This window comes from Camelus dromedarius, chromosome Y, assembly GCF_036321535.1.
Source record: "Camelus dromedarius isolate mCamDro1 chromosome Y, mCamDro1.pat, whole genome shotgun sequence".
Taxonomy (NCBI): domain Eukaryota; kingdom Metazoa; phylum Chordata; class Mammalia; order Artiodactyla; family Camelidae; genus Camelus; species Camelus dromedarius.
Window position 1 is genome coordinate 14,252,964 of NC_087473.1, and position 14,798 is coordinate 14,267,761.

The 14,798-nt window shown below is 33.1% G+C and overlaps 1 protein-coding gene across 1 annotated transcript in view; it reads right to left on the minus strand.

Moving 5' to 3' along the window:
* The window catches only part of LOC135320408 (cullin-4B-like), a 98,332-nt gene extending 87,597 nt beyond the window's left edge, over positions 1-10,735 (minus strand). The window contains exons 1-2 of the mRNA XM_064483505.1: positions 10,492-10,735; positions 7,539-7,654 (exon numbers count right to left, since the gene is read on the minus strand). Of these exons, the coding sequence (XP_064339575.1) occupies positions 7,539-7,654; positions 10,492-10,696 (321 nt within the window). The 5' untranslated portion in view covers positions 10,697-10,735. The remainder of the gene's footprint in view (positions 1-7,538; positions 7,655-10,491) is intronic.
* Positions 10,736-14,798: the final 4,063 nt, after the last annotated feature.

Genomic DNA, 14,798 nt, shown 5'->3' on the forward strand with positions numbered 1-14,798 from the left:
CTCTAAATAGAAAAGAAGCAGGATGCTAAAGAAATGAGAAACTCATAACTGGAAAGCTGATAACTACCATGAATAACAAATAGAATAAACATGAAATTGTAAAAGAAGACATCTAAATCATTGAGAGCGGGAGAGGGAAGCAGAAAATATAGAGGGTTTTTTTTTTCTTTCATTTTAAAAATTTTTGATCTCGATATGATGGATTTGAGATTATATTACTTTCTGTTTAATATAAACAGTTATAGTAATGGGCTAACAGGCTTACAAAAAAGGGTAACCCGAAGCCAAAAACTTACAAGGGAGTCACAAAAATTAAATAAAATCCATGATAACACAAAGGAAAATCACCAAACCACAAAAGGAAGAAGAAAGGAACAAAAAGGAAATACCAAATCACCTGCAAAGTTCAAAATGGCAATAAACACACATCTATCATTAATTACTGTAAATGTTGATGGACTAAATGCTCCAGTCAGAAGACATACAGTGGCAGACTAGGTAATAAAGCAAGAACCTTCAATATGCTGCATACAAGAGACCAACTTCAGGGAGAAGGACACATATAGATTGAGAGTGAAAGGATGGAAAAGGATATTCCATGCAAATGGAAAAGCCAAAAAAGCAGGTGTTACAGTACTGATTTCAGACAAAATAGACTTTAAAACAAAGGCCATAAAGAAAGATGAAGAAGGACATTTTATAATGATTAAAGGAGTGATACAAGATCAGGATATTACATTCATTAATACATATGTACCCAACATAGGAGCACCTAAGTACATAGAACAATTACCAACAGAGATAAAGGGGGATATTTATGGGAATACAATCATAGTTGGAGATTATAACATCACATTAACATCATTACACAAAACTTCTAGATAGAAAATAAATAAGGCAACAGAGAAATTAAATAATACAATAGAAAAATTAGATTTGGTGGATATTTTCAGAGCATTATACCCCCCAAAAATAGGATATACATTCTTTTCAAGTGCACATGGAACATTTTCCAAGATTGATCATATACTTGGGCACAAAAGGAACCTCAACAATTTTAAGAAGATAGAAATTATCTCAAGCATCTTTACTGACCACAATGCCATGAAGCTAGAAATCAACAACAGAGAAACAAGGGAGAACAAAAGGAAAGCATGGAGATTAAACAATACGTTATTAAAAAAACCAATGGGTCAATGAGGAAATCAAAGCTGAAATTAAAAAATACCTTGAGACAAATGACAACGAAAGCACAACCACACAAAATTTATGGGACGCAGCAAAGGCAGTGCTAAGAGGGAAGTTTATAGTGATACAGGCCGTCTTCAAAAAAGAAGAACAACCTCACATAAATGATTTAACCCACCAGCTGAATGAACTAGGAAAAGAAGAACAAAAAACCCCAAAAGGCAGCAGAAGGAAGGAAATTATAAAGATCAGGGAGGAAATAAATAAAATAGAGATTAACAAGACCATAGAAAAAATCTACCAAACCAAAAGTTGTTTTTCTGAAAAAGTAAGTAAAATTGACAAACCTCTGGCCAAACTCAAAAAGAAGAAAAGAGAGAGAGCACAAATTAGCAAAATAAGAAAGGAAAATGGAGAAATTACAACAAATAAAATAGAAATACAGAATATCATACGAGAATATTATGAAAAAATATATGGTCCAAACTGGATAACCTAGAGGAGATGGACAAGTTTCTGGAAACATACAGTCCACCAAGACTGAGTCAAGGAGAAACTGAACACTTGAACAAACCGATCACTAGAAATGAAATCGAATTAGCAATAAAAAAACCTCCCTACAAATAAAAGTCCAGGACCGGACGGCTTCACCGGGGAATTCTACCAAACAAAGAAGAACTCATACTAGTTCTCCTCAAACTCTTCCAGAAGATTGAAAACGAGGGAATACTCCCAAACTCATTCTATGCAGCCACCATCACCCTGATACCAAAACCAGGCAAAGACACCACCAAAAAAGAAAACTATAGGCCGATATCACTGATGAACACAGACGCCAAAATCCTCACCAAAATGGTAGCAAATAGAATCCAAACACATAAAAAAAGATTATGCATCATGACCAAGTGGGGTTCATCCCAGGGACACAAGGGTGGTTCAACATATGCAATTCAATCAATGTAATACATCACATCAACAAGAGAAAGGACCAAAACGACATGATCGTCGCAATAGACGCAGAAAAAGCATTTGATAAAATTCAACACTCATTTATGATAAAAACTCTCACCAAAGTGAGAACATAGAGGGAACATATCTCAACATCATAAAAGCTATATATGACAAACCTACAGCCAGCATAGTACTCAATGGTGAAAAACTCAAAAGCTTCCCACTAAAATCTGGGACAAGACAAGGATGCCCACTATCACCACTCCCATTCAACATAGTCTTGGAAGTCCTAGCCATAGCAGTCAGGCAAGAGAAAGAAATAAAAGGGATCCAAATTGGAAAAGAAGAGGTAAAAGTATCACTATATGCCAACGATATGTTACTTTATATAGAAAACCCAAAAGGTCCACACAAAAACTACTAGAGCTGATCGAAGAATTCAGCAAGGTAGCAGGTTACAAGATTAATGTTCAAAAATCAATTGCATTTCTTTACACTAATGATGAATCAACAGAAAAAGAAAGTAAAGAAACAATCCCCTTTAAAATAGCACCGAAAGTAATAAAATACCTAGGAATAAATCTAACCAAGGAAGTGAAAGAAGTCTACACAGAAAACTATAGACCATTGATGAAGGAAATTAAAGAAGACTTTAAAAAATGGAAAGATAGCCCATGCTGCTGGATTGGAAGAACCAATATTGTTAAAATGGTCACACTGTCCAAGGCAATCTGCAGATTTAATGCAATCCCTATCAAATTACCCAGGACATATTTCACAGAAGTAGAACAAATCATAATAAAATTTATATGGAACCATCAGAGACCTAGAATTGCCAAAGCATTACTGAAGAGAAAGAAACAGGCTGGAGGAATAACCCTCCCAGACTTCAGACAATACTATAGAGCTACAGTCATCAAGACAGCATGGTACTGGTACAAAAACAGACCTGTAGACCAATGGAACAGAACAGAGAGCCCAGAAATGAACCCACAAACTTTTGGTCAATTAATCTTCGACAAAGGAGGCAAGAATATACAATGGAATAAAGACTGTCTCTTCAGCAAATAGTGTTGGGAAAACTGGACAGCAGCATGTAAATTAATGAAGCTAGAACACTCCCTTACACCATACACAAAAATAAACTCAGAATGGATCAAAGACTTAAACATAAGACAAGATGCAATAACCCTCCTAGAGGAAAATATAGGCAAAACATTATCTGACTACATCTCGAAAATTTTCTCCTACAACTCTCTACTTAAGCAAAGAAATAAAAGCAAGAATAAACAAATGGAAATCTATTGAAACTTACAAGCTTCTGCACAGCAAAGGAAATCATAAGTAAAACAAAAAGACAACCTATGGAATGGGAAAAAAAATTTGCAAATGAAACTGACAAAAGTGTGATCTCCAGAATATATAAGCAGCTCATATGACTCAATAAGAAAAAAACAAACACCCCAATCTAAAAATGGGCAGAAGACCTAAACAAGCAATTCTCCAAGAAAGACATACGAATGATCAACAGGCACATGAAAAAATGCTCAAGATCACTAATTATCAGAGAAATGCAAATCAAAACTACAATGAGGTATCACCTCACACCAGTCAGAATGGCCATCATTCAAAAATCCACAAATGACAAATGCCAGAGAGGCTGTGGAGAAAAGGGAACCCTCCTACACTGCTGGTGGGAATGCAGTGTGTTGCGGCCACTGTGGAAAACAGTATGGAGGTTCCTCAAAAGACTAGGAATAGACTTAACATATGACCCAGGAATTCTGCTCCTGGGAATATATCCAGAAGGAACCCTACTTCAGGATGACACCTGCACCCCAATGTTCATAGCAGCATTATTTACAATAGCCAAGACATGGAAACAGCCTAAATGTCCAATGACAGATGACTGGATAAAGAAGAGGTGTGTATATTTATACAATGGAATACTATTCAGCCATAAAAACCGACAACATAACGCCATTTGCAGCAACATGGATGCTCCTGGAGAATGTCATTCTAAGTGAAGTAAGCCAGAAAGAGAAAGAAAAATACCATATGAGTTCACTCATATGTGGAATCTGAAAAACAAGCAAACAAAGAAACAAACCATAAATACAAACAAGAAACAGACTCACAGAGATAGAATACAAACCTGTGGTTGCCAAGGGGGCAGGGGGTGGGAACAGACAGACTGGGATTTCAAAATTGTAGAATAGATAAACAAGATTATACTGTATAGCACAGGGAAATATATACAAGATCTTATGGTAGCTCACAGAGAAAAAAAAAGTGACAGTGAATATATATATGTTCACGTATGGCTGAAAAATTGAGCTCTGCACTGGAATTTGACACAACATTGTAAAATGATTATAGATCAACAATAAGTGTTAAAAAAGTTATCTCGATCATTTTCCCACCACAATGGTATGAAACTGGAAATTAACTACAGAAAGGAAAACAGATAAAAACAAACACATGGAGACGAAAAACACATTACTAAATAATCAATTGGTCAGTGATGAAATGACAGAGGAAGTCAGAAAATACATTGAGACATACAAAAATGAAACATAGCTTTCCAATATCTATGGGATACAGCAAAAGCAGTTTCTTCATAAGTGAAGTTTGTAGCAATAGAGGTCTTCTTCAAAAACCAAGAAATACCTCCAAAAAAGCCAAAAGCTACATAAAAGGTTAAGAAAAGGAAGGAAAAACAACAACCCAAAGTTAGAAGGGGTAATGAAATAATGAAGAACAAAGGAAGTTAATAAAATACAGGTCAAAAAACAATAGAAAAAAAATCTAAAACCACAAGCTGGTTGACAAACATTTAGTGATATACACCAAGAAGAAAAGAGAGACCAAATAAACAAAATTAGATATGAAAGAAGACAGATAACTTATACAACAAATAAAAAAAATCATAAGGGAATACTACAAACAGTTATACACCAAGAAACTGATTAACCTAGAAGAACAAATTTCTAGAAACATACAACCTGCCAAGACTGAATCAAAAAGAAACAGATACTTGAACAGACCAATTATTAGAACTGAAATACCAATTTGTAATTAAAAATCTCCCTGAAAACATAAGTGCAGGACCAGATGGCTTCAGAGAGGAATGCTACCAAATGTAAAAGGAGAACTAATACCTATCATTCTCAAACTATACCAAACAGTTGACAAGGAGGTAACACTCCCAGATTCATTCTATGAAGCCAGTATCACCCTGATATCAAAATCTGGCAAAGACACCAGAAGTAAAGGAAACTAGTGGCCAATACAATTGATCAATACCAATGTAAAAATTGTCAACAAAATATTAGCAAGTCAAATCTTACAATATATAAAAGGATCATAGATAATAAAGTGGTTTTATTCCAAGGTCACAAGAAGGCTCAATATATGCAAATCATTAAATATGATGATTATCATTAAATGTACCACATTAATAAAAAGAAGGATAAAAATCACATGATGAACTAAATAGATGCAGAAAAGCATCTGATAAAATTCAGCATCCATTCATGATAAAAACTATCATCAAACTGGGTACAGAGGTGGTATAAATAAAGGCCATTTATGACAAACCCACAGTCAATAACAAACTCAAAGGTGAAAGGCTGAAAGTCTTCATACTAAATTCAGGAATAAGTCAACACTTATACACAAGTATTTATAACAGATCATTCACAATAGCCAACCCACAGGCCCTCTAACTGAAATGTTTTAATCAAACAAGGTATATCATACAATGGGTTATTATTTACCCATAAAAATGAAGTACTAAAAATGCTACAAGAATGAACTTGAAAATACTATGCTAAGTTTAAAAAGCCAGACACAAAAGGTCACATATTATATGATTCCATTAATATGAAACAACTAGATTAGGTAAATCTGTGGAGACAGAAAACATATTAGTAATAGTCAGGTACTGGGGTCAAAAAGGGAATGGAGAGTAACTGTTTAATAGTACAGGGTTTCACTTGAGGATAATGAATAAAGTTCTTGAACTAGACAGTATTAGGGGCTGCATAACATTCTGAATAAATCACTGAAATGCAAACCTAAAACGGCAGCATTTTATATTAAGTATATTTCACTACAATTAAAAAAAAGCAGACATGATACACATATTCAAAACTTAACATTCAAGACTAAGTAAAAATGCTTAAATGCACAAGGTAAAAAATGCCACCTCCTATTTCAAACAAAATATACACACATATTTTTAAGAAAATAATTTTCCGAGTGCACCTATAAATTAAGGCACATGACTGTGAAACTTCCCCACTTATCTGAAGGAGGATGATCAACAAAGGGAGAAAGAACAATTGTTTCAACTTACTAAGTGCTTACTTTTAGTCAGGATGTTCCAAATGATTTATATAAGCCATGTATCATTTCATTATAACAAAATTACACTATACTGGAATACCATTCATTATTAGCACTTTATTTAAAGATGAGAAAACAGACTCAGAAAGTGGAATCACTTGCCAAATGTGTTCATCAGGTCTGCCAACTGATTTCATCAGACAGCTGATAAATGATAAGCTCTAAAAGCAATATATATCAACATATACATAGTAACTTCAAAGAATGTAGAGTGGAATGAAATTATTTATCCAAAGAACTGAGGCTCAGCATTAAGAGTGTACATTACAGAGTACAAAGAAAAGGTAATCAAGGTAGTACAAATGTTACACATTAGATTTGAAAAGAAAACAAAAAATAATGCTAATGGCTTATGGATTTATAGTATACCCAATACAAGAATAAAATAAAAAGAAGTCAAGGAAATAGTAACTGAAATATTATAAGAGAGTAAGTCAAATTAATATTATTCTGATTTTATGTGCTAATTTAAACATTTGCTTAAGGTGATGACATAGTTAGAGGGAAAAGATAAATATGTCATACAGAGATTACAAAATAAATAATTAAAGAACTATCAGGATATTCAATTATTTAATTAACTTCTAGATATCTATTCATGCAATTAATAACAAGGTCTTGGTTTTCAAGGTCCATTTGTAATTCAATGTACTTTTCTCCAACTTTAACACTCCTTCCAGACTCTCTCTACCAAGGGATGAAAGTACACAAGATCTTGCTAAACTGAATTTTTATAACTTGAATAATGAGAAGGTACACATAAAAGTATATATAGTGTATAAAGTGTAACTGTTAACTAAATAAATAATCAAATATAAATACAGAAAAAAAAGTTTGATGGTTGCATGACTGAAATTCATGATTGACTCCACAACCACAAACATGGCATGATTTTAAAAGATACAAAAGATCCAAAACAAATACTATTAATTTAAAAAATCCTAACCCTATTATAATTAATGCATATTTATATCCAAAATAACACAGACCTGATAGAGTTCTTCTAAGCTGTATTCAATAGAGGTATTGTTCTGGATAGCTTGTACAGCTTCCTTTAATTTTTGCCATGTTTCTTCAGTGTAGTTTTCCAGCATTAGTGTTTTATCTAGCAAATAAACAAAAGATTATGGAGCAAATGTTTTGGGAGACAATGTCAAAATACTTTAAAATGTAGTAACACCATATACATCAGTGGTGAACTAATTTTAAACAAGTTGGCAGACCACTTAGTGGAGAAAGAATAGTCTCTGCAAGAAATGCAGTTGTACAATTAGACAGCTACATACAAAAGAATGAAGATGAACCACCACCTCAATAACATATTAAAAAAAACCCCAAAAGACAAATATAAAGACAAAATTTATAAAACTGTTAGCAGAAATCACAGGGGTGTATCTTCATAACCCTGGATCTGGCAACAGATTTGTACATACGACACTGAAGCACGAGCATGAAAAAAAGACTGTATTGGGATTCATTAAAGTCCAAAATTTTTGTGCATCAAAGGACATGATCCAAAAAGAAAAAAGACAGCCCTCAGGACAAGAGAAAATGTTTGCTAATCATATAACTGATAAGCATCTAGTACCCAGAATAAAGAACCCTTTCAACTCAACCACACACACACACACAAAAACAAAAACAAACAAAAAACAATTGAAAACTAAGCAAAGGATTTGAAAAGACATTTTCCCAGAAGACACGAAAATGGCCACAGACTTCATGAAAAGTTGCTCAACAAAGTCAGTCAATAGGTAAATAGTTAAAACCATGACATATCACTTCATACCCACTAGGAAGGATACAAGTATTTGAGAGGATGTGGAGAACTTGTAATTTTCTACATTGCTGGTGGAACGTAAAATGGTACAGCCAGTATGGAAGCCTCACAGTTCTTCAATTAATGAAACACAGAATTGCCATGTGACTACACAATTACACTCTAGGTATATACCCAAAAGAATTAAAAATAGGTATTCTTCAAAATCTTGCACATAAATGTTCATAGCAGCATGTATGTCCATATGATGAAATTTTATTTAAGCCAAAAAATGACTGAAGCACTCAGACATGCTACAGCATGGATAAACTTCAAAAGTACTATGATAACTGAAAGAAATCAGACAAAAAAGTTCAGCAACTGATTTCATTTATACGGTACACTCTGAATAGGCAACCCTACAGAGAAAGAAAGCAGACTGCTGATTGGTGGTGAGGACATGAGATGGAATGGGGACTCCTTGTGGGTTTTGGGATTCATTCTGAGGTGATTAATCTTTTAATTAAATTTAACAATTGGTTATAATTAAGAAGTTGGCAAAATATAACAAAAGGAAACCTAAAATAAGGACAAAAGAACATAAATTTAGTCACGAATTAACCGAGTCAAAAAAACAACCAAAATGCAAGATTTGCTCCCTTTGTGAGAGAGAAACGACATATACACATAACTATGTCTTACATTATTCATACATGTATGGCATATGCTACTAATATATATATATATTTATATACTATAATAGTTACTTATAATGTATAATGTATAGGATTAACTATATATTACATATGTAAAAATATATATGTAAAGTAAGCCACTTTAAAAAATGAAACATCAAACCAGAAATTGCATAAGAAAAATTCAGTATTTTTATTTTGAAAATCCTTGGTAGGTACACTTCTTAGGCCAAGAATAACAAGTTCAAAATAGGATTTCATTTTTTTCTGTATATTAAAAAGAAATATATTCTTTCCCTCCACTCTAGAAATTCTATTACCCAAGGTGGCAAACACTCCCCCTTTTTTGTAGAATCATCTAATAAAACAAGTTACACTGAAAAAAAATGCATTATTTTAAAAGACTGAAAATTATTACTAGTTAATTACACCATGAAAAAGGAAATGTAAAATGGCTAAAATCTATGAGTTTATATTTAAAAAGAGGGCAAAAAAGACTAAAAATTAGGCATCTGGTTATATTCCAAAGTTTCAATGTTCCATCCTACCGACAGGATACTTTCTAAAGCTTTTTATAGAGTTTTTAAAAATTTGAAACAAAAAGGTGAATATCATTCATACAGGAATATGAAATTTTCCAAAATTATTTAAATAATTTTAATATCTACTTAGGACATCTATGCCTTATGTATAAAAATATAGATCAAATGAATTACTAACGTTGACTAAAAAATTTTTAAAATAAACACAGACCAAGGCATTCTTCCTGAAACTTATCCTATAAATATTAAAATACAGCAGAAAACACTGAAAAATCCAAATTTTCATGACCTTTCTCTTGACAAAGAACAAGAAATCTGACCAGATACCAAAAATGTTGGTTTTTAAATGCCAAAATACCAATATAAGGATTTTTTTTTTACAAATTTTATATGGAAAAATTGATTCAGTAGCTCTGCTGAATGTCTAATTTTTTAATGAAAGTAATACTTCCCTGGAAATTTTTGAAATGCATTTACTCTTAGCAATGGATCTTATCTTAGTTCACTGTGTTTCTCTGGGAACATCTTTTTTAATATATGTTCCTTAAGTTATCAAAAGTTAAAGCTGTTGCCTTTTGACTACCAGTGGAAAAATACTTCTTATTAATATTACAGATCCTTCACTAATAACGTGCAAGACAGATGGTAATCTGCAAAAGTGTGCTATTCTAAACCTGCATTTCAAAATCTAAGGGAGACCTTCATTTTGGGGAGGAAAATAAAGATTTAAAGCACAAAGTAATTTTGGTGGTTATATTATAGGTGAACCCAGGTCTTCTGAGTCCAAAATCAATGATATTTCTAGGTCTTCTAAAAATTATGCTCAAAACTTACTAGATTGCATATCTTTGAATTTACAATTAAAAAGCAGCAGTAGAGTAGGAGAAGCCAAAACTGAAATCTTTTTAAAATTATCTTTTAAAGATGATCAAAATAATAATGATACCTTTAAAGTTTTTGATTACCAGCTTCTTGACAGAGCTGGTGTTGGGCTTGATACTGGCAAAACTGGACAGTATCATAGGGGTTTTAGTAAAGGCATCTGTGTGGTGTTCTGCAGCCAAAGAGAAAAGTATCAAGTTTCTATTCGTAAACTGTTCTTGTTCCTGAGAGGTAGAAGATGATGAAGATGATGAGTCTTCTTCAGCCATTTTCACACTAAGTCCTATAAAGTCCAAGAAAATCCAGTTACTAATTTTGTCTACTGCAAAATTTAAGAAGTGTGGATAAAAAGGAGGAAGATAATGAGCAGAGGGCAAATATAAGAAGGAAAACACTACACAGTAGAAACCAGAGAGTAAGACAAAACGGAAGCCAGACACAAAAGAGAGAGAGGAAAAAGTCAGAGATAGAAAGTGGAAAATCAATGTTAAAAATAAAGTAAAAAGCACTTACATCAGTACAGTTTACAACATACCACAACTATACACAGCTAATAAGAAAAAGAAAGACAAACAAAACTACAAAGATAGCTAAGACGGAGATTTTGAATAGGCATGAAGTCGTGAAGTAAACAGAAACAGAAGGCAGTACATAATACATTTGCTTATTGTGTAACAAAATATTCCATGTTTAGCCCTATAAGTGTACTTGTAATGTAATGGTAAATAAAAGTCAAAATTCCCTATTCTCAGTATTTAAAAAATCCAGTAATATTGGGCAAGTGTCAGACTAAGACACAAAATGGGAAAAATCATACGGGGGGAAAACCACACATACAGGAGAAAACGGCAAAGTTTAAGGAAAAAAATGTAGACACAATAAAAAAGAAAGTGAGATAAAAGAAAATGATTCAGATAGACAGTGATAAAACAATATTTGAATAGAAAATCAGAGAGATTCAAGGAAAGGTTGGTAACAGTATACAGAACAAATTACAAGATAATAGAGACTCAAAGACATTTAAATGCATCTATGATGAAAAGGAAAGACAGGCATTAGATACAAAGAAAATGAAAAGACAACAAATTCAAAGAATTGAAAGCAAGCAAACAAAGGCAGCAGATGAAATCGAGGGGGGTGGGAGTGGGGAAGCATTAAAAAAGAGGAAGTCCAAGAAATAAAGGCATTCTGAGAGAACAAGAACACAGGGATTCTGAGAGACTGAAAGGGGTTCTGAGAATAAACAGATTAAAGTGCCTAGGAAGAAAATAAAAGGAAAAGATAAAGAATAAGAAATAGGGAGAGAGAAAAAGTCAGTGTACTAAGTTTGTGGAATAAGAGACTCAAGGTAATAAAATGTTCTGTTGCTGAAGAACTCTTTCCCTAAACGTAAACTCTGAGAAGAAATCTCAGGACTTGGGGAAGACTAGTTTAAGACTAGTCTTAAGACTAAAAGGAAAGAAATAAAAAAGTACAGTACTACAAAGAAACAGAAAAAAACACAAAAAGATACAGAAAAAGAAATAGAAACAAGCAGAGCAAGAAATAGTATATAAAGAAGTTACAGGGATTAAAACTAAGTTTAAAAAAAAGACTGAAAATAATATGTTAATAAATATGAGAAATTGTGATAAAGACAGAGCGAAAAGAAGAAAAAATTAACAAGAAACATCTATAAAAGAGTCCAAGAGAAATATGGCAAAAAGTTAGAATTTTGTTCTAATTTAAGAAAAAATGATAGAAAGGCATAACAATAGAAAGTCTTATAAAACATGCACATATACAAAAAGGCGTGACATGGTAAGTAAAAAACTAAGTAAAAAACCAAAAGGGGGATAAAAAGTTAAAAAATTCAATGTTCACACACGTAATCAGTCACAAAATTAACACTAGAATCCCGTTAACTTCTGAGAGCAAAAAATGACAACTTTATCTATAAATTAAGGCATAATAAACTAGAAATAACCTACAGATTCTCGGTCGATCGGTAATGAAGTACTTCCCTGTAGAGAAGGCGAGAAGTTCTCTCAGAAATGACCGTTGACTGACCTATGACCTTGCTGTCTCGCGACTCGAGACCTCAAGCCGTCTCCACAGGACACGACTGAGCCCAAAATTCTTATTATGACGAGCGCTTGGTGACAACAATTGCAAACGACATCCTGAAAGAGTAGCGAACAAATAGAGCCATATCCAAAGTGATGTTATATTGTAGCCGTATAAAATAATTAGCCCCTTGTGAAAAAAAGTTAGGAGATTGGGCTTGAATATTTGAGATGTAGAATTATGCAGTGATTTAAATCACTTGAGAGTGGAATACACAGTATGTCAATTTTGAATAGCAAAACCAAGAGGGCAAGGAAAGATTAAGCCTCCTCACTAAATAATGTTTTTCTTGAAACAATATATAAAACGTCAGAAACTATAAATAATTAATAAGTGGAAAAGTAAATATCAATGAGTTTAATTAAATGTATAAAGTTTTTCACTTTCTCAAAGAAGAAATGACCATCCTAAGTAATTTTGTATTTCTACTGTAATTCTTCATCATCTTATTATTTGGATTAACCTCTAAATATTATGTAGACCAAGATAAATATTGTGCTTAAACTGAACATCGTTTGTTAAGTGTTGCTAAAGATTAAAACTAATCTCATTTCTCAGTTCCATTTTGGTATAATGCATAGTTGAGTTATCTTTTCCTCATGCATATATATTTTAATTTTTGTAATTAATTTCCACTCTCCCCATTTCATTACAAAGTCACTACAAGATATTGAACATTGTTCCATGTGCTATACAGAAGAAACTTCTTTTAATGTATTTTAATATTTAGAGGCTAACATTTGCAAATCTCAAACTCTCAAATTTATCTCTTCTCACCCCTTTTCCCCAGCAACGATAAGATTGTTTACTTTGTCTGTGAGTCTGTTTCTGTTTTGTAGATGAGTTCATTGTGTCTTTTTGTTTTCTTTTTTTAAAAAATTCCACATATAAGTGATATCACATTGCATTTTTCTTTCTCTTTCTGGCTAATGTCACTTAGAATGACGATCTCTAGGTCCATCCATGTTGCTGCAAATGGCATTATTTTATTATTTTTATGGCTGAATAGTATTCCATTGTATAAATATACCACAATTTCTTTCTCCAGTCATCTATTGATGAACATTTAGGTTGCTTCCATGTATTGTATACAGTGCTGCTATCACTGTTGGGGTGCATGTATCTTTTAAATTAGACTTCTCTCGTGATATATACCCAGAAGAGGGAATGCTGGATCATACAGTAGGTCTATTTTTAGTTTTTTGCAGAATCTCCATGCTGTTTTCGATAAAGGCTGCACCAAACAACATTCTCACCAGAGCATCCCTTTTTCTCCACACCCTCTCCAGCATTTATTGTTCATGGATTTTTTTTTTTTTGCAGATGGAATAGACATAAACTTATTTAATTTATTTTTAAATTGAGCTATAGTCAGTTTACAATATTGTGTCAATTTATGGTGTATAGCATAATTTTTCAGTCATATATGAATATGTATATATTCATTGCCACATTTTCATGTTCTTTTTCACCGTGAGCTACTACAAGATCTTGAATATATTTCCCTTTGCTGTTCAATATAAACTTGTTTATCTACTCTAAGTATACCTGTCAGTATCTACAAATTTCGAACTCCCAGTCTGTCCCTTCCCACGATCCTCCCCTCTGGAAACCACAAGTTTGTATCCTATGTCTGTGAGTCTGTTTTTGCTTTGTATTTATGTTTTGTTTGTTTGTTTTTAGATTCCATATATGAGCGATCTCATATGGTATTTTTCTTCCTCTTTCTGGCTTACTTCACTGAGAATGACAATCTCCAGGGACATCAATGTTGCTGCAAATGGTGTTATGTTGTTGGTTTTTATGGCTGATTAGAATTTCATTCTATAAATATACCACATTTTCTTTATCCAGTCATCTGTTGTTGGACATTTAGGCTCTTCTGTGTCTTGGCTATTGTAAATAGTGCTGCTATGAACATTAGGGTGCAGGTGTCTTTTTGAAGTAGGGTTCCTTCTGCTTATATGTCCAGGAGAAGGATTCCTGGATCATATGGTAAGTCTATTTCTAGTCTTTTGAGGAATCTCCATACTTTCTTCCACAGTGGCTGCACCACACTGCATTCCCACCAGCAGTGTAGGAGGGTTCCCTTTTCTCCAGAGCCCCTCCAGCATTTGTCATTTGTGGATTTTTGAATGATGGCCATTCTGACTGGTGTGAGGTGATACCTCATTGTAGTTTTGATTTGCATTTCTCTGATAATTAGTGATCTTGAGCATTTTTTCATGTGCCTATTGGCCATTTGTATGTCTTCACTGGAGAATT